General features: G+C 35.4%; 1 protein-coding gene across 1 annotated transcript in view; it reads right to left on the reverse strand.

The window, feature by feature from the left end:
- Positions 1 to 395: 395 nt before the first annotated feature.
- LOC135196002 (protein fem-1 homolog C-like) overlaps positions 396 to 20,000 on the reverse strand; it is a 72,069-nt gene continuing 52,464 nt past the window's right edge. Inside the window, exons 2-6 of the mRNA XM_064222496.1 lie at positions 6,071 to 6,230; positions 4,154 to 4,354; positions 3,798 to 4,016; positions 3,387 to 3,576; positions 396 to 3,034 (exon numbers count right to left, since the gene is read on the reverse strand). Of these exons, the coding sequence (XP_064078566.1) occupies positions 1,990 to 3,034; positions 3,387 to 3,576; positions 3,798 to 3,978 (1,416 nt within the window). The 5' untranslated portion in view covers positions 3,979 to 4,016; positions 4,154 to 4,354; positions 6,071 to 6,230 and the 3' untranslated portion in view covers positions 396 to 1,989. The remainder of the gene's footprint in view (positions 3,035 to 3,386; positions 3,577 to 3,797; positions 4,017 to 4,153; positions 4,355 to 6,070; positions 6,231 to 20,000) is intronic.

Below are 20,000 nucleotides of genomic sequence, written 5' to 3' on the forward strand. Positions count from 1 at the left end.
TGGTTTTATTTGTAAGACAGTGTCATAGTAACGCCATTCAAACTTAGGTATATTGAACTAAAACGATACAATTGGCGACATTAAACTGAAGAATGGCATCTTTGAGTGTTCCACCAGTTTTGAGCAGTAATAATGCTTTATTTTAGGCATGTTTCCCTCTAAAAACTTTATCTGCTCCATAGTCTCGGCTTGGGCATTCTAAATAAGAATTACATTTTGGCTGAAAAAACTTTATTAAAAAAAATGTCATATAAATAACCTAATACCAATTACAATTAATAATACAACTGATTATTTTTTTCATTGACATCTCATTTTCTTTATAAAAAAAGGAATTTGTAAGGGTTTATACAAAATAAGTGAGTAAAATTGTACAACATAGAGCCTGGCCAGCATATATGAAGACCACCAAGAAACCTTTGAAGATCTGTGGAGCAGATAACCCCAACTCAAACAGACTAACAGACCCAAAATGCCAACACTAGTCTGTGCAGCCCCCCTCCAACTGTAAATAGCAAAGACAGCCTGGACATTGTGGTCCCATTATGGGTAAAGTTAAAATGTGCCTAAAGGCAGAGGAGTGCCTAATGAAGTGTTGTGAACAATTTGGTGGGGGAGAATGCTCCCTTAAATGGCTAATGACCCTTTGGTCCTGCTGAAGGATGCTGTTTGAAAGAAATAACAACCACCCCATTGCACTGTGTGGCGTGAAGGTCACTGAATGGCTCGTGGGGGGGGGCTTGCTGGCCCATCCCTCTATTTTTAGGAGAAAAAAAAAAAAAAACACACACACACACACAGAAAGACCGCAGTGCAAAGGCTTGATGTTTGAAAGGTGGTGGACATGGTGCCAGGTTTTTTGAAGGAGAGGCACTTAGATGCTTTGAGACTTCTAATCTAGATAGGATATCTAATGAGAATAATAATCATTATGCAGGTAGAACGCCACCTTTTGAGCAATTATTGTTTAAATCACTAGCTGCATTCAGTTTACATAGAATTTTAACCATCGTTCTTCTAATTGAGTTATCAGGGATACTGCACTCTGTCATTCGGTGTGAACATACCCAACAGGGATTGAGCAGAACGTAGCTTAGAACAATATTTACTACGATTTTCTACTGAATGAAAACTCTACGGAATATGGTCTTCACATTTCAGTTACAAGCGTAATAGCAAAGAATATAACCGTTATGTCGCGTTCTCTCTAAATAAAAACAAACTAGGTTACAAGTATTTTGCTCTCCAAAGAATGACGAACAACGGAAAGTTACTGGCTTCTAGAATTCAGTAACACTGAAAAATCAATTATTAGAGAGATTCCAAAGAAAACTATGTAAGTTGAATGCAGCTGATGCTCTCACTATCAACACTACGAGAATAATTATACGTATCCTACTTTTACTAAAACAATAATAATAAATAATAATAATAATAAAATATCATGTGTAAATAATACAGTTTTGTCAGTCTGATTACAGTTAATTTTGATTATGTAGTTTGCATGGCTGTTAGGTATTACAATAAACGTTCATGACTGAAAGAAATAGCACATGAGTCTACCCATCAATCTTTCTGCAATAAGAGATATGGCTGTTAGCCACACGACCCTCTCTGCCCTAGCTATATCTCACAACAATCGAGTAAACAGCAAAAGAACTTAATTCTTAAAAATATACAATATGACAGAAGAAAGAAGCATTATTTTAGATCACAAAGAAAGGAACCAAGCTAAACCACAGATAAATATGCGTAACAAGAATTGAAAGAAGAAGTTGCTCCGATAATTCGGTAATTAGAAGTAACAACACATCAAGAAGAAAATGCAGGATATAAAACCAGTCTAGGACGTAAAAGTACTGCGTCTGTTTAAAAGTATTTACTAGATAATATACACAGAATAGATATAACTACATAATTACAGATCTATGTACAACAAATGACAAGGCGCTCGATATTCTTCTGGTACTTATTATCAAGACATTTGAATCAATGCATATCGACAAATCGCTCCAGTCGAGGATGCACCACGTTCTTGTATTCGATGCCATGTTTCCGAACGACAGCCGCAGCCAGACACTGCAGAGAAGTGTGGCGGACTGGGTCCACTATCTGGTGCAGCTTCTCCCCATGGAAGACCCTCAAGGTCCCGAAGGTGAGGCCGTCTTCATTCACGGCGTCCAAGTGGCCACCGGCCGAGAGCAAAGCATCCACCACCCCTCGGGGGCACTCGCCATTCAAACCGAGCATGTGGAGGGGCGTGTTTCTGTACTGATCCATCGCACAAGGATCGGCTCCAGTTTCCAGCAGGACGTTTACAACTTCTAAACTGGGGAAGGTCGAGACCAAAGGCGACCCATCACGAATTATGAAACCACCACCGCACGCCGTGTGCAGGAGAGTCCTACCTGTGGAATCTCTGGGATCTAATTTGACTAACCTGTACACTAACTTCTTTACTGTTAGCAGCTGGGCAGATGAAAGCTGAGGATTAATCTTTAGCAGAACCAACAGTACGTGCATTGCCAAAGGGATGAAACGGTCAAGATAATGGAAATACACCATATGGCTGGCGAGGGGAGTCTTATCCGTCACCGAAATCGCTACTTCCCTGCAGCAGTTTTCAAACAGACGCAGGACATCTTCAAAATACATTGCATTGTTATCGCCAAGTTCGGGATACCTCAGAACCATATCTGCAAACATGTCTGTCAGAGACGTGAGGAAGAAGAGTCGCCTGTGGTCTAGGACTGCCAGGGCCTTCTGTTGCATCTCCAGGCCGCGCATCCAAAGGACGATGCATTGCTTGACATCGCCGGTCGAGGCGAATTTCTCCCCTTTGCGTCGCATGTCGTTAAACGTGGCTTCATGTGTGTAGCCGAGCACCCTGGCCCTCACCAGCATCGACTGGATTGCTATTGCGTCTCGGCTGTAACGTATCTCTTCCAGTTGCTGGGGCGTCGTCACTTCCTGGAAATATTCGGTGTACAGAGGATCGTCGGCCTCTGGGTTGACTGGTATATCGTTGTCACGCCTAGAGGGATATTACAAGAGAATTTCATCAGTATGACAATATTTTATGCTTTCCCTTCCTGTCAATGAAAACTGATATGAGCAGAACAAAATCGATACCATGAGTTAGTGAAAAGGAACAATATGGCTATCTATGATAATCAGTTGTTAAATAAAAGGAGCTCTATGCGATACATACCAGAGAATTACTAGATACGAGTAGCATGTCGGTTAGAAAGTCGCCCCCACCAAAAAAAATAAAAAAACGAACTTGACTTGATGGAAGAAAAGACATAATATTCGAATACACAATTATACCCTACGTTCAAATTATGACCGCCTTTGCTCTGAGGAAATTAAAACTTATCTCTTACCGTTCATCCATGGCCATTTCCCAGTACATGACAGCAATGGCCACATCCCTCCTCTTGTCAGCAAAGGTCGCACCAAGAAGCTCTAAAGCCTCGATCCTGTCTTCCTGGGAGATCAGCTCCCTTCTGGAAATCATGTACTCGACGACGTGCGCATGCCCGCTTAAGCTAGCGCAAAGTAAAGGCGTCTCACCTGAGAAGAGAAGGCAGCGGATCAGTCATGAATTAAACGAATGATTTCTCGTCTGTGGTCAAAATATGCTTTCCCCTTTCATCTACTGTGTTTTACAGTTTTATGAGACAGTAATATAGCAGCTCCACAGATTACATAGACTAAACTGATATTTATGGTGCCCCCGCCACAAGGAAAAAGGAATATATGTAAACCTGAATCATAGACTAAGTCAAACTCACCCATAGAATCAGGAGTGATGTATGCATAATGATCCAGCAAGAGCTCAACTGATTCGAGGTGACCATAATCGGCGCATTCATGCAAAGCAGTTCTCCCGTCTATCCTCTGTCTGTTCACGTTAGCGCCAATTTCCACTAGGTACCTGGCTACCTCTGGACTACCTCTATTACATGCCAGCATCAGGCAGGTGGTTCCCAGTTGGTCAGTCTTCTCAATGTCTGAAAATAGGTCAGTGAATGAATAGTCGAACATTTGAAAAAAAGAAAAATGTCTATTACACTTTAAAAGCAAACACAGTATCATTTCTCTCGTCGTTATCATTCTTAAAACCAGCGATGACAGCCGACACACTCACCTGCTCCATGCTCCACCAGGAGTCTGACGAGGTCGAGGCGCCCGTTGGAGCAGGCCACAGACAACGCTGAGTTTTTGGATCTGGTTGTGGCGTGGACGTTGGCTCCCTTGGACACAAGGTATTTGGCAATATCGAAGTGGCCTCCTACCACGGCAGCAAATAACGGAGTGGCCCCAACCTCAAACACTTGATATGCGAAAACTGCCAAGAAAAGCGCTTCCAGTTAGGTCTCAGAACTAAATTGTGAACCATCTATTTTTTACGAGTTTTATTCTTACAAGATTTGCATTTCGCTCCAGGGATGTTGAGAAAATTCTTTATAACCTTGTTTTTCAAAAAAGGGTTCTAGTGTGCTGTCTCCCAAGATTAGTAGGTTAGCCAACGTAGTACCTTTGGAATACAGCGCCTGTTCCAAAGAGTGGCATATCTGCAGACTGCAGTAATTATACGTCAATTTATATTTTCCCTGTGCTCTCCAAAGATAAAAAAAATTCTAAGCCACTAAATTATACATATCAAAAGGAGTTAGTAGGTACCTTTGATGCTCTTTTAGACTTGACATGCCATTTGCGAGAGAACCTTGATAAAGGGTTTTGAACGCTGAGCCATTCAAACAGGTTTTAGTGCGGCTTTCGACTTAGTAAAAATCAAAAGACTTCAGAATCTTGGAGTGGGTGGATGTGTTTTAGGCTTGCTTCAAGATTTTCTTACAGGTAGGCAGCAACAAGTTGCTGCTGATGGGATCTTTAGCGAATCAAGTGCTATTGTGTCTGGAGTTCCCCAGGGCAGTGTTCTTGGACCACTGTTATTTTTAGTGTCTAAGTGATGTAGTTGTTGGCCTGGAAAACGAGGTCGTTCAGTATATCGATAATGCAACACTTGTGTGTGTATAAAGTCTCTGCTTATGAGATGTGAAAAATTAAGCTGCCCGCATAATTAGTCTCAATCGGGACATGGAGCGGATTAGTGAATGGGGTAGTTGGTGGGCGTATGAGGCTTAACTACAGTGAAATGAAAGCACTGTTGAGTAGCAGATCTCGTAAGTACAGATCTGCCGCCCCATCCTCCCATCTAAGTCGATGGGACTCCGCTGAATGAGTCTGAAGCTCAAACTATTCTAGGTGTAACTTAGGTATTGCACGAAAGGCCTCGTGCATTTATATGTGCTAAAATCCTTGACTAGAATACTGTTCTCCTGTATGGATGACTGCTGCTACCAGAGATTTAGCTCTCTTAGATGGAGTGGCTCGTACTGGTAGGCTTCTGTTTCCTAATATTATGAGCTGACTTGGACCATCGACGAAAGGTATGTTGTGAATATGCCTTGCTGCGGACTGTGCAACAGCCTCCCTGAGGATGTCGTGCAATTGCAACTTTAAATGTTAAAGGAAAGATGCAATGCATTACTACCCTAATACTATTCTCTTTGCATTTTAATATATTTCTATTTATTGTTAATTTATGAAATGATTTGTTCTTTTTTTCAATGAGTGAGATCTCTTCTTTCTGTATTCCCCTTTACCTCCTCTTACTTCTTCTTAGTGAACAACATAATTTTTGGCAGCTTGAATTTCAAGTCATTGGCCCCTGTGGTGGTGGGCTTGCTCCATATAAATAGGGTTCATCTTCTGAATACTACTACTACTACTACTACTACTACTACTACTACTACTACTACTACTAATAATAATAATAATAATAATAATTCTTTGGAAGCTTGAATTTCAAGTCATTGGCCCCTGAGGTGGTGGGTTTGTTCCATATAAATATGGTTCATCTTCTGAATAATAATAATAATAATAATAATAATAATAATAATAATAATAATAACAATAACCAGCTGTACTTGCAAAAGGCCCAAATTAAAAAAAAAAAAAAAAAAAAAAAAAAAAAAGGTCGAACGATTTAGTGTCTCACCTAGGCCATCTTCTTCCAAACGAGAGCGAAAGACTTCAACTAGGAACTTCACGCAGTGAATGTGACCCAGCCTCGCTGCCTTGACCAGATATGACCCAAATGACACATCCCTGTTGTCAACACACGACACGACGTCCTGGCTGTTGGGGCCTTTCAGTATCTGAAAATAATATGCAAGGGTGAACAAAACAATATATCAATAAAAATTTTAACACGAGAGTAAAACTGTGGAATAGAAGTCAGGACAACTGCAGTCATTGAGTAGAGATATTTGCGCGAACAGATTTTGAATCCAGGAAAAAACGTCAGGGGGAAAAAAGGGGCTTGTAAAAAAATCACAGGAAAAATGTCACAAATTTGGCTAGTTAAAAAAGCCACGGGAATAAAACTATAATATACATTTCCCTAAAAATGATAAAAAAAAAGAAACGGTAAAATATGAATGAATTCAGGATTGTTCCGCGATGCTGCAATGTTCAGTTTCGTAAATAAGGCTCAACTGAATACGGAGATGACATAGGGAATGTCTGTCTGCGCTCGAATCGGTGCACTTGAATCACTGGACAATGATAATTGCCGTATGATATTGTCAAGCGTGTCCACCAATCAAAATTTAAATACAAAGACGCTCTCAGAACTATGCAGACTGCTATTTCATATTGATTTCAGGAAATTTCACTACATTTTGATAGTAAATCTATTTTTCTGAATATTCTCCTTACAACAGAGAGAGAGAGAGAGAGAGAGAGAGAGAGAGAGAGAGAGAGAGAGAGAGAGAAGAGAGAGAGAGAGAGAGAGAGAGAGATTCATGGGTTACTAGCACAGATTGGCTTGGATAATCTCATACATAACTTTTTCAGCTAAAGATTTTTTTTTATACCTTTTATAAACATTATTTGTAATACAGTTCATTGAGAACAGTTTGATAGTTGTGTGTAAGGCTGAGACAGTCCTATGACTGATCTGTTGTGTGTGTTATCGGCTACGTGCCCACAAGTTTTACTTTTACTCTCTGTAATATATGTAAGCGGAGTTACAATTACTATGGCCAGGCATGTATGTGTATGTGTACTTGCTTATACGTGTACATTCCACTTTATATCGAGAAGTTGAAACTACAATATTAATTAAAGCTACACTATTTCCAACAGACACTGCCCAAAAACTATTTATGATAAGAATTTGACTTGAAGCCTATGTTGTCATTGCCTTAAATTATAAGAATTTGACGTGTAGGCCTATGCCCTGTCATTGCTTTCAATTATAAGAATTTGACGTGTAGGCCTATGCCCTGCCATTGCCTTCAATAATAAGAAATTGACGTGTAGGCCTATGTTGTCATTGCCTCAAAATATAAGAAATTGACGTGTAGGCCTAATCTTTCAATGATGATATAAACATTTGACATGCAGGATTACGATGAATCAATACCCTAACATCAGAACTGGCTGCATAAGTCTAAACTTCATTGCAATTACTGTGGTCTATGTGGGATCTCTGATGTAAGCCAACGCCAATTAAAAAAAAAAGAAAGATGCTTGTTTGGTTAGGCTGCGTATGATAAAAAAAAATGTATGTACAAAATGAACCAAGATCTTCATTATAATATATAACTTATATAACATATCTTTTATCGGAGATACCAGTTTCATACTCCACAATTCCGGGAACTCAAATCATGCACGAAACTCAACATTACCGAATGGAGTCAGATCAGTACTGGTAATCATTTGGACTGTTAACTAGTGTGACGTCATTCCTGTTTCGAGAGCTAACCAATCACTGGCGGGAAATGGGCGGGGGTTAGCTGCAAAGCTAGGTAGACTTTGCTATAGGAAAGTGTCACAATTTGGCTAGTAAAAAAAAATCACAATTTTGGGTAGTAAAAGTCTTAAATTTGGTCAGTAAAATATCACAAAATTGGCTGGTAAAAAAAGAAGACAATCTTGGCTAGTAAAAATCACAATTTGGCTGGTAAAAAGTAAAAATTTTGGCTAGTAAAAAAAATCACAATTTTGACTGGTGAAAAAAGTCAATTTTGGCAAGATAAATAAAAAAGACAAATTTCGATATTACAAAGTGTCACAATTTTGGCTAATAAAAAAGTCAATTTTGGCCGGTATAAAATCACAATTTTTACTAGTAAAGAAGTCACATTATTGGCTGATTATAAAGTCACAATTTCGGCTAGTAAAAAAGTCATGATTTTGGCTAATAAAAAAAGTAATGATTTTGGCTAATAAAAAAAAGTAATGATTTTGGCTAGTCAAAAAAGTAACAGAAAAATTCATAATTTTGGCTACTCCAAAGGTCACAATTTTGGCTACAAAGAATTCATAATTGTGGCTAGTAAAAAAATATAATTTTGGCTGGTAAGAAAAAGTCAGAAAAAATTCATGACTTTGGCTTGAAAAAAAAGTCACAATTTTGGCTACAAAAAGTCACAATACTGTCTAAAAAATGACAATTTTGGCTAGGGTTAAAGTCACAATTTGGCTAGTAAAAAAAACAATTTTGGCTACAAAAAAAGTCACAATTTTGGCTAGTAAAAAAGTCATAATTTTAGTTAGTAAAAAGTCACAATTTTGGCTAGTGATAAAAGGTCACATTAATTAATTCATGGTGGCCGGGAATAAAGTTTCGGAAAAAAAGTCACAGAATAAAGTCAATTTAGGCCAGGAAAGAAGGTCAGGTAAGGAAACATAAATATTCAAGCCAGTCTCAATTCATTTCTGTACCACAAACTATAAAAAATATCTTAGATCAGTTATTAACAGGCTAAACGTAAATTGTACATAATGACAACACTTATTTTATTATATGATAATATATGATGGCATTACAGATAAGCAAAAAAATAACTTTTCGTTTATAATTTACCAATATTTAAGTCAAGTCATTTGTAATGTATGGATATTACACGTTGTATATTTAATGCTTTTTATGCTAATGTATTGCCAGTTAATAAGTGATCTAAGATGTTTTCCGTTTAACTACTTTAATTGTTTATGGTTCTCAATTAAATTGCGACTAACTTTGCCAAAATTGTGAAATTTTTCTGGGAATTTTTTTCCCCTGTGACTTTGTGCCAAAATTGTTACTTTTTCCTGTGAACTTTTTTCCTGTATCTTTATTACCGGCCATCATAAATTAATGCGACTTTATTGCAATTTTTCCCTGGCAAAATTTGAATTTTTGTCTGCGAATTTTTCCTGTGACTTTATTACCGATACCGCATTTTAACGAAACTTTTTTTCCCTGGCCAAAATTATGATTTTTTTTCAGTGACTTTATTACCGGACATCATAAATTAATGTGACTTTTTTTATTGTAATTGAATTTTTTCTCCGTGAAAATTTTGCTTTTGACTTTATTACCAGATACCATATTTTAATGTGGCTTATTTCTCTAGCGAAAATTATGATTGTTTTTAGTGAATTTTGATCCTGTGACTTTATTACCGGCTACCATATCTTAATATGACTTTTTATTGTAATTTTTTCCAAGCAAAAATTGATTTCTTTTCCTGTGACTTTATTACCGGCTACTGTATTTTGATTTTATTTTTTTCCTGTGATTTTTTCCCCTGGCCAAAATTGTGATTTTTTTCCAGTTAATTTTTTTCCTGTGGTTATTATATCAGGCCACACAGATTTTAGTGCTTTTGAGATTAATTCAATTGTTCAAGAAACGAAGAAATTTTGAAACAAAATGTAACATACGTGCACTATGAAATAAATCATAAAATTATGAATGAAGTGCCTATATGGTTTCACATCCGTATTTTCCTTTTTGTAGGAAACTTAATATCTCAGAGAGCATTAATGGAACAAATTTTAAGGGGTGAAAGTTTTTTAAAAATTTCATAAATCTAGAAAAAAAATCTTGCAACAATGACGCTTTAAGCAGCGATAACGCTTATGTAGGCATACACTTCTAAGCACTTTTTCAGAAACTACTATACTTTGAATCTTAGGAAAAAATACTTGTAATGCTTTTGGACCAAAACTAGAAAACAATTATATATGCGCTTTGACACATCCTGCAGTGGACCAAGACATTTGCCAATACAAAGATGGAAAGAGGACACGAAATCTGAAGAATTTAGGAAATTGTGAAAAAGAAAAAATCCTGCTTAAAACCTAACAATAAATGTCGAGCAAAAAGAGGTTTATAGTTTTTCTAACGTTTTATTGTACCGACGTCCTATTGACGCCATTAGACCAGAAATCAGTAGAATATTCATTGCAATTTTGTCACTGAAAACCGTCAGAGCCTAGCACTGCTTCGTTTGAATGACCTAATCTAGACAATCTAATTAAAATTTGATTCAGTGACATATATAGTCAGTTTGTCTAAATGAACATATGTGCCGCTACTGAGAACCAAGATTCAGAAAGAAATTGCAAATTTCCGATGTGAGTTTTGTTACGTTTGTTACCGTCTCAACCAAGTATTTCTTCACCCGAGAAGTTAGGGCAAAACACGTATTAAAAATAATTTTAACCACGAAAAAGCGCAAGAGGTAAGGACTATGCCCTAGAAATCAGCAGGACTCAAAAAACCAAATAAATAAATAAATATTACACATCCGATAACGCAATTTCAAAAAATTCTATCTTAGACTGTTGACTCACATCATCAATACGCCGTCACAAAACATAGAAATAAAAAATATAAGAAACTGTTATTACCTTTGTGATGCATTTAAAACTGTTGTTGAGTCTGAACATCTTCACTAAGGAAACTCTGCGCAATTTGTTAAAACTTCGTCAGCGGTGGGACGTCTACTTGGGCCTATGCAGTTGCAGGGCAATGGTGGACTGAACAGAGAGAGGCGTCCTGTTGTCACTCGAACTCGTGCAAGACTAGAATTGGATCTGGGTATCCTGGCTGTCTTTATGGGACTGTCATACGGGGTTTTGGAAAGGGGGGGGGGAGCGATGGCGGGTTAGAGGCGGGGCAGAAGTCTCGGAGACCTTCGTCAAAATTTGACCGACGGATTTCAGAAGGACCGTTGAAAGAAGGATTACGGACTCCCTCGGGTACAGTTTAACCCTTCTTAGGACCCTAATGTGTCTGGCAGGCAGGTGGGAGGAGTTTCCTTTGTTATTGAATTTGCTATTGTTCATATCTACAGAAAGATCGAGAAGGTTGTTTTAAGGAATGTTTTTATATATATCTTGGTTCATGGTGGAGGTACGATCTCCCTTTGTCTTATTTGTATAATGATATGTGCATTTGTTCTCTCTCATATATATACATATATACATACACACACACACAAACACACACACCACATATATATATATATATATATATCATATATATCTATATATATAGATATCTATGTATATATAACAACTGTGTGTGTGTGTGTGCGTGTGCAGTTAACACCTATCTGATGATGTAGTATAATTCTGTGTAATTTAACACATGTATTCGAGAAACATCACACGGTACTGTAAACTTAAATAGAGACGAATACAATGTCAATATTCGTTTATTAAAACCGAACTTGGGTGCAGCAGTCATATGGTCAGCACCGTGTGCAGAGTTGTTTACCAAAATAAGAGCGCTCTGCGCAAGACGTCACGCAAAAGAACGAGTGTTGCCATATTTCCCATGTTGTTGACAGTTTCTTTTTATGTTCCGTATTTTTTCACAAATAAGGGTAGTTAAACATCAAATTCCTTCAAAACACCAAAAGATTTATTCAAAAGAAATATATTTCATGAAATTATTTTTTTTTAATCTTCTAATTTTTATTATTATTTTATTGCACGATTTACTCTTTCTTTTTTATCTCGATTTTCTTGTTTAGGTATCTCATCCTAAAAGATACAAAATTTATCAAAAAATCAAACTACTCCACTGGGAAGAACAACACCAGTTTATTTCATTTCACAGGCAAGCATTCTTATAAGTGAATAGATTTTCATACATCTCTCATAAAGCTTAATTGTAAAAAAAAAAAAAAAAAAAAAAAAAAAAAATTCAGACGCCACATAGAGTTGACTCTTGTTCATTTTATTGATCCAGAACCTTTAATCATTTTTATTGTCAGTCATATTTTGACCTAGATGAGGGTACTGCACTGAATTTTTATTTTATTTATTACTTTTTAAACAATGTAGCCACCTACAAACATATCGCAAAACTGCTTCTTCAATTACATCAGATATTGACTTCGAATCATTTGGATAAGCTGAAAAACTGGCCATATCCTCTGAAGTGTTGCCTGTATTGTTGTTCTCAAACTCTAGATCCAAGTCTATATTTTATATTATGTTGCTGGTTATGCAAATTTCTAGCGCAAGTTTACGCTCATCATAGGATTTGGCTTTGTTTAATATATTTCATCGGCATCAACTCAGCTGATAAGCAATCGTTATTTTTATTCTTTTTATTTACGTTTGTTTTATCGCTGATTACTGCAACGTTCTTACCGAGAAGCTGCTTTCTAATTCTATATTTATAGCTAACAGGACCCTGGTGATCATGCAATCCACTCATCTGTCTGCAACCCAAAACTTTTTCTAGTGGGTTCTGATTCAATTTTTGCATACTCCTATTTTTGTCATTTCATTGATAATTTTACATAGAAGAGTTTTCCGGTTATCTGAGTCAATTCCATAAGAATTCCTTGATTTTACATCTCATGATGTATTCATGAGATCAAACTAGTAATTTATCATAGAGATAAATTCCACAGTAACCTTCCAGATACCGCTTCCCAACAGCCCACTCTCAAATAAATATTCAATAGACTTAGCATATTTTAAACGGCGAAGTTCAGTTGTTTCAAGTATATACGAATTCCACTAATCTTGTGAGCTAGATAGACCGTATTCCTTGCGTGTCTTACTTAACATTTCCCTCCTACAAGATTAAAAAAACCGTATTCAATCTTCAAAACAAAACACCTTAGTTATAAAATGATTTCTTGTCAGTTTTATGATATGTGGGGCATCGGGAAATACGCAAATTTTTCCTATTATGACATTTTTTTTGTTGAAAAATGCTTCAATTTTATTGGGTCTATCCCAAAAGCCTGCCATAATTTAAGATTGTTCGGCACTAGATCAAGAACATAATATGCAATGACAGGGCAGCCTGCATTCTCTACTTCCACAGTCATTCTTATCACCATTTCATGAACACATGATTTGTCAAAACCATAAAAGATGGGTGATTTCCATTTAGCAGTCAGACCCCTCGATCAGCATGATAACCTGAACAATCCATAAGGTTTATTTAATCTACGTATTCCTTTGTCATAATTATCGTGTTTTGCGAGTTTTATTTCATCAAAATATATTACGGCTAGCCTTTCTTCTACAGTAAAAGTTTCAGCTTTCTTTTCATTAATGGCAAAACTTATGTCTATATAACTGGCTCACAACGAAAAAGTTTTTTGCGTGACGTCACGTCTCCTACTGCGAGCCAGGTAGTCTGCGCGTCGTCAGACCTAATCAAGGCCAATATAGTACTGTATTGGCCTTGGACCTAAATTACCTATGAGAGAGAGAGAGAGAGAGAGAGAGAGAGAGAGAGAGAGAGAGAGAGAGAGAGAGAGAGAGAGAGAGAGACATTTACATCCGAACAATTTTGGTGACATTTATCAGTTATTTGAAGATTATATAATTTTTGTCAAAGTTAATTATATTTTACAGTCTTTTGCATCATCAGTATCCTCTGGACCTGGTTAATATGATTAAATATGAAGGGAAGTCAGTGCAGAAACAGTAATAACAAAAAAGTTTATTCACAGAAAAGAGTATATAATGCATTTTTATACTTAGAAAGGCGACCAAGAGCACAAAAATGGTCACAAAAGATGCCTCCCTCTTTAGAAAACGGTAAAAGTGCTATATAAAAACTGAATATTCACTACAATTTACAGCAATTGTTCCTCTGAATCTTATTTCTTCAGTGTATCCTGCTTTCTCCTTTTTGTCAAATTTTTGCAATTTTCAATATTTTCATGACTTTTCCTACAGTAATGGTTTAGAGGGCATAGGAGGAAGCAAAATCAGCATTTTTTAATTTTTTCAATGCTATGTCCAGTATCACAAACATTTAGTTAATAAGGCATCATTATCAGTGAGGACAGTGAGTGAAATGTCCGTGGCCAAATTCCTCTGATACATTGATTTGGTAAAATCAGGACACTCATAGTTTATTACTGGTTATATCGTTAAACAGAATTACGTTTACTACAAATTCATGAGGATAAAGAAGCCTTCCTCTGTTTATACCCTGAATGTAATTGTTATTGTTTGATAAGCTATCTTTTGTTTCTTGGCAAGTAAGTAAGTATTTTTTCACAACAGCATACACACAGTAGCCAGCAAGGTATGATATAACCGCGAAAAGATCCATACATTTATGAACATCTTGACTGACATCATTATCAAAGGAATCGTTATTTCCGGACTCCTGATTATTCATACAATCCCAGTTTGTTTCTTAGAAGATCTTCAGTTCGATGTCTTTATTATTAAAAGCTTTTCTGAGAACAGGCATTAACCCCAGTTTTTTTCACACTCGAACACTTGTCGTAAGGAAATGTAATTGCAGTCAACAAGTCGACAATATTTACCAACTCTATTTTGAAGTTGATCGGTTTGAAATTTTCCTGGGTGACATATGTCATTTTCCATTTTTCTACACAGTATTTTGTTATTTCTATAATTGAACTAGTTGTATTTTAAGGCAGTGAATGTTTCCCTACTCGGCTTTCCGCCAGTTTCAGTGATGCTATTCCAGAGACATAACCAGAAATGGAATTTCTGTAGAAAATATACTTCTAGTCATTTACAATATATGTCAGTGGCGTAGCACATTTATTGTGAAGCCGAGTACCTTTATGTGGATGCTTTACATTCATTATGGTCCACAGATACATGAATTTAATATAATTAACTACATCTTCAGAATTTGGCAGTGTTCTTTTCCCGTTGTCAAAAGTGCTTCTATGACATATTCAATGAAAATTTGTTGGGCAAGGCTGACGTTTTACCTTTCTAGACTCGATGGATTTAATGCCTTTCATGTAAGCTTGTATGCATATCTGAGGATAGAATCTGCTTCTAAATTGTGTAATTTATGGAAATTAGATGGCCTTAGAATAAGTACCCACAACAATACAAATTAAAAATAAATGGTTGAACAGTTTACAAAATATGAAAGTTGCAAGTACTGAGTTTTTATTCAGTCATCAGTAATGACTGATGTATTTTATAATCATTTGTGTCAATAAACTCTGTTGTTTCTCATCATAACTTCTACACTGATTTTCCACCATTATGCTGCATATTTAATTAAATTACCCAGCTTTAGAGGATTATGATGTTGTGAAAGACTGAAATATAATGATCTAACATAGCAATTAGATACTCTGCATAAAAAGTAATAAATAACACCAAACATACAGTACTGGGAATGGTGCTTGTGGCCAGGTACAGACGCCACGTGGTGACTTATCGCTGTGTCGAGAGCGATCGGACAGGCTCTGTCAAGTTAGCTGGTCATGGCCTCCGGTGCTTCCAAAACCGTTGACTTGCTGTGAGCTATGCCCGGGGCAACAAAATGGGGCATATATCTTATTGGGGTGTGTGTGAGTGTATGTATGTATGTATATGTATATATAATGAAGCGGCGGAATGCACATGTAGCTATAAGACTATAACATGTAACTATAAGACTATATTTGTTATCATATTTGTTGCATTTTAACGTGAGTGAGAACCACTGGATTTTTCCCTTCAATTTGAAAGTTCAGTACATCCGAGACACTCGCTCTTACTTGGGGTCGTACAAGTATGCGCAGAGATCTTCGTAAAAAAAAATATGTATATTCTCCACTACTCGAGAAACATCACACGGTACTGTAAACTTAAACACAGACGAATGAAAACTCAATTTTCGTTTATTAAAACCGAACTTAGGTGTAACAGTGACATCCTAAGAATACTTGACCCGGTATCGCTGCGACATGCTAAAAAAAATTGAAAATATAAATAGAGAGAGAGAGAGAGAGAGAGAGAGAGAGAGAGAGAGAGAGAGAGAGAGAGGGTCATTTACAATGGCTGCTGCCCATATTTTGATGATTTCTCCTCCAAAAGATGTTAAGCTTTTAATAACCTACAGTGTTTCGAAGGCCATAGACTACCCGCGAGCCATGCCCGGGGCAAGATGGGGCATTAAGTGGCCTCTGTCTGAGGCCTAAAGTAAATAATTCTTGAGCAGAACCAGAGAGTGAAAAAGCAGAATACATATGTTAAATTACACAGATTTATGCATCATCAGATGGGTGATCACTGTAGCATTACTAAAACTGGAGGAAATCCGAGTAGGGAAACATTCACTGCCTTTAAACACATAACAAGTCCAATTATAGAAATAAAATACTGTGTAGAAAAATGGAAAATGACATATGCCTTACTGGGAAAATTTCAAACCGATCAACTTCAAAATAGATTTGGTAAATATTGTCGACTTGTTGGCTGCAATTACATTTCCTTACGACAAGTGTTCGAGTGTGAAAAAAACTGAGGTCAATGTCGGTTTTCAGAATAGCTTTTAATAATAAAGACATCGAACTGAAGATCTTCGAAGAAACAAACTGGGAGTGCATGAATAATGAGTCCGGAAATAACGATTCCTTTGATATAGATGTCAGTCAAGATGATGTTGATAAATGTATGGATCTTTTCGCGGTTATATCATACCTTGCTAGCTACTGTGTGTATGCTGTTGTGAAGAAATTAAAGTGTATAGTTCCTGTAAAGACTTACTTATTCACTTGCCAAGGAACAAAAAATAGCTTACCAGATAATAACAGTTGCATTTAGGGTATAAACAGAGGAAGGCTACTTTATCCTCATGAATTTGTAGTAAACGTAATTCTGTTTAACTAAATTACAATTAATAAGCTATCAGTGTGTCCTGATTTTATCAAATCAATGTATCAGAGGAATTTGGCCACGGACATTTCACTTATTGTCCTCGCTGATAATGATGTCTCCTTACATCTAGTAAATGATTGTGATACTGGACATAGCATAGAAAATTTTTTTAAATGCTGATTTTGCTTCCTCCAATGTCCTACTAAACCATTATTGTAAGAAAAGTAATGAAAATATTCAAAATTGCAAAAATTGGACAAAAAGGAGTAAGCAGGATACACTGAAGAAATAAGATTCAGAGGAACAATTGCTGTAAATTGTAGTGGATATTTATTTTGTATATGGCACTTATACCGTTTTCTAAAGAGGGAGGCATCTTTTGTGACTATTTTTGTGCTCTTGGCCGCCTTTCTAAGTATAAAAATGCATTATATACTCTTTTCTGTGAATAGACTTTTTCGTTATTACTGTTTCTGCACTGACTTCCCGTTATATTTAATCATATTAACCAGATCCAGAGGATACTGATGACGCAAAAGACTGTAAAATATAATTAACTTACAAAAAACTTATATATTCTGCAAATAACTGATAAATGCCACCAAAATACAAAGTCGTGAATGGAAACAAGGTCAGACTCAGACGTCTCTCTCTCTCTCTCTCTCTAAGGCCTCAATTCAAGATGGCGGTTTCCTTACACACCGTCGTTTTTATTTACGAATCTTTGTACCGTCAGATATTTCCATTATAATAGTTAACCTGAAGAAGAATGCAGTTGAGTAGCTGGAATATATATCAATTTTCTCAAGTTTATATCTTACATGAGCATCCTTTGTTATAGTAAACATTGTATGAATAAAATTCGATAATATATATATATATATATATATATATATATATATATATATATATATATATATCGGCAATATTTGATATATATATATATATATATATATATATATATATATATATATATAGATATAGATATCAAATATCGGCAATATTTGATATATATATATATATATATATATATATATATATATATATATATATATATATATATATATATATATATCAAATATTGCCGATATTTGATATCTATATCTATATATATATATATATATATATATATATATATATATATATATATATATATATAATATATATATATATCAATATTGCTGATTCTCTTGTCATAAGATTGTCGAATTTTGTCGTAAAATTTTCAAGGTTAATTTTACAGATTCATAAGGAAGATAATCCATGTTTTGATTTTAAAAGGATTAACAAAAACTTATCAATTCTGACTTCAGTATAAGTTCCCGCTTGGAGAAATCGAAATGATATGTAGATAGACATTATATAAACAAAAAAATACATAAATACATATAATATATAAAATAAAGATAATATATATATAGATAAGATATCGATATACGAATAAATATATATATAGAGGATATATATATCATATAGGAGATGTAATAAGTATATATATATATATATATAGATATATATATATATAAGATATAGATATATAATATATATATATATATCTATATATATATATATTATTATATAATATATCTTATATTGTATATATGATATATATATATATATAATATTATTATTATATATATATATTAATATATAAATAATATATATATAAATATTATTATATATATATATATATATATATATATATTATATTATATATATCGTGAAGAGAAGAGAGAGAGAGAGAGAGAGATAGGTGGGGGAGGGGGAGAGAATGCTATTGTCGATATGCGCTATTAGACCGGGACATGCAGTATAATAGTATGGCATCAATGTTATTACTCAGCAAACATACCGAATATATATACATAGGACAGACATCAGAACAGTGATGATAGAAAAATATTTGTATCAAGTCCGATTAAAAAGTAAACAATACATTTTCTCTTTCTTCGAGAACTCTTTATACCTCAACCTCTGTCTGGCAAAGTTCTCTTAATCAATTTGCTGTGAAAAATCTTTGCATCCACTTAAGTAACATTCATAAACTTACCAACAATGGCCTTTTTCACCTTTTTCATTGAGATCTAACATTGCAAGTGCTAAAAATAATATTTTTGATGACTTCCATCTCAAGGTTTACTTCAAATTTATTTGGTATCATATTTCCTGCTTTTTAACATGAATTTTTGATGTCGGTGACTTTAGCTTTACAGCTTATCAGGGAATGAGTAAAAAAAACTTAGTCCTAACTATTCGCGAAATATTACACTGCACTAAATTTATTAAGAGATGAATGAAATGTCAATATTCATGTATTAAAACCGAATTATTAAATGAGAGAGAGAGAGAGAGAGAGAGAGAGAGAGAGAGAGAGAGAGAGAGAGAGAGAGAGAGACTCGATAAAAAGTCATTTACACCCGAACAACAAAGAGAAATATGGAATTATCGAGAGAGAGAGAGAGAGAGAGAGAGAGAGAGAGAGAGAGAGAGAGAGAGAGAGAGAGAGACTCCAAAGGTCATTAACACCCGTACAACAAAGAGAAATGTGGTATCAGTTTGTGAGTTTCCTGCGAAATCGTTAATCCTGGCTGGATCTCGTGGCTACTGCCCACACTTCCACCAACGTTCACCCAAAAAAGTTAAGCTTTTAATAGCCTCCGGTGTACGCGAGACCATTGACTAGAGCAGCGAGCAATGCCCAGTGAGAGATGGGGCCTTACTGTCCTGTGGCTGACGGCTCAATGTAAATATTTTCTGAGCAGAGGCAAATAATGAAGAGACAGAATGCACATGTTATAAATGAAATAGAATTACATATCAGATACATGATGTATTGGAGAGAATAAATGTACATTTAATCATACAGATTTATAAATACAACAATATAGACATGTAAAAAGTATTATTATTATTATTATTATTATTATTATTATTATTATCGACATTAGAGAAGATACAGTAATAATAATAAAATAATGTATCAACGATATTGTAATCGAGATCACCATCTACAGTGC

The sequence above is a fragment of the Macrobrachium nipponense genome, chromosome 17 (genome assembly GCF_015104395.2).
Source record: "Macrobrachium nipponense isolate FS-2020 chromosome 17, ASM1510439v2, whole genome shotgun sequence".
Taxonomy (NCBI): domain Eukaryota; kingdom Metazoa; phylum Arthropoda; class Malacostraca; order Decapoda; family Palaemonidae; genus Macrobrachium; species Macrobrachium nipponense.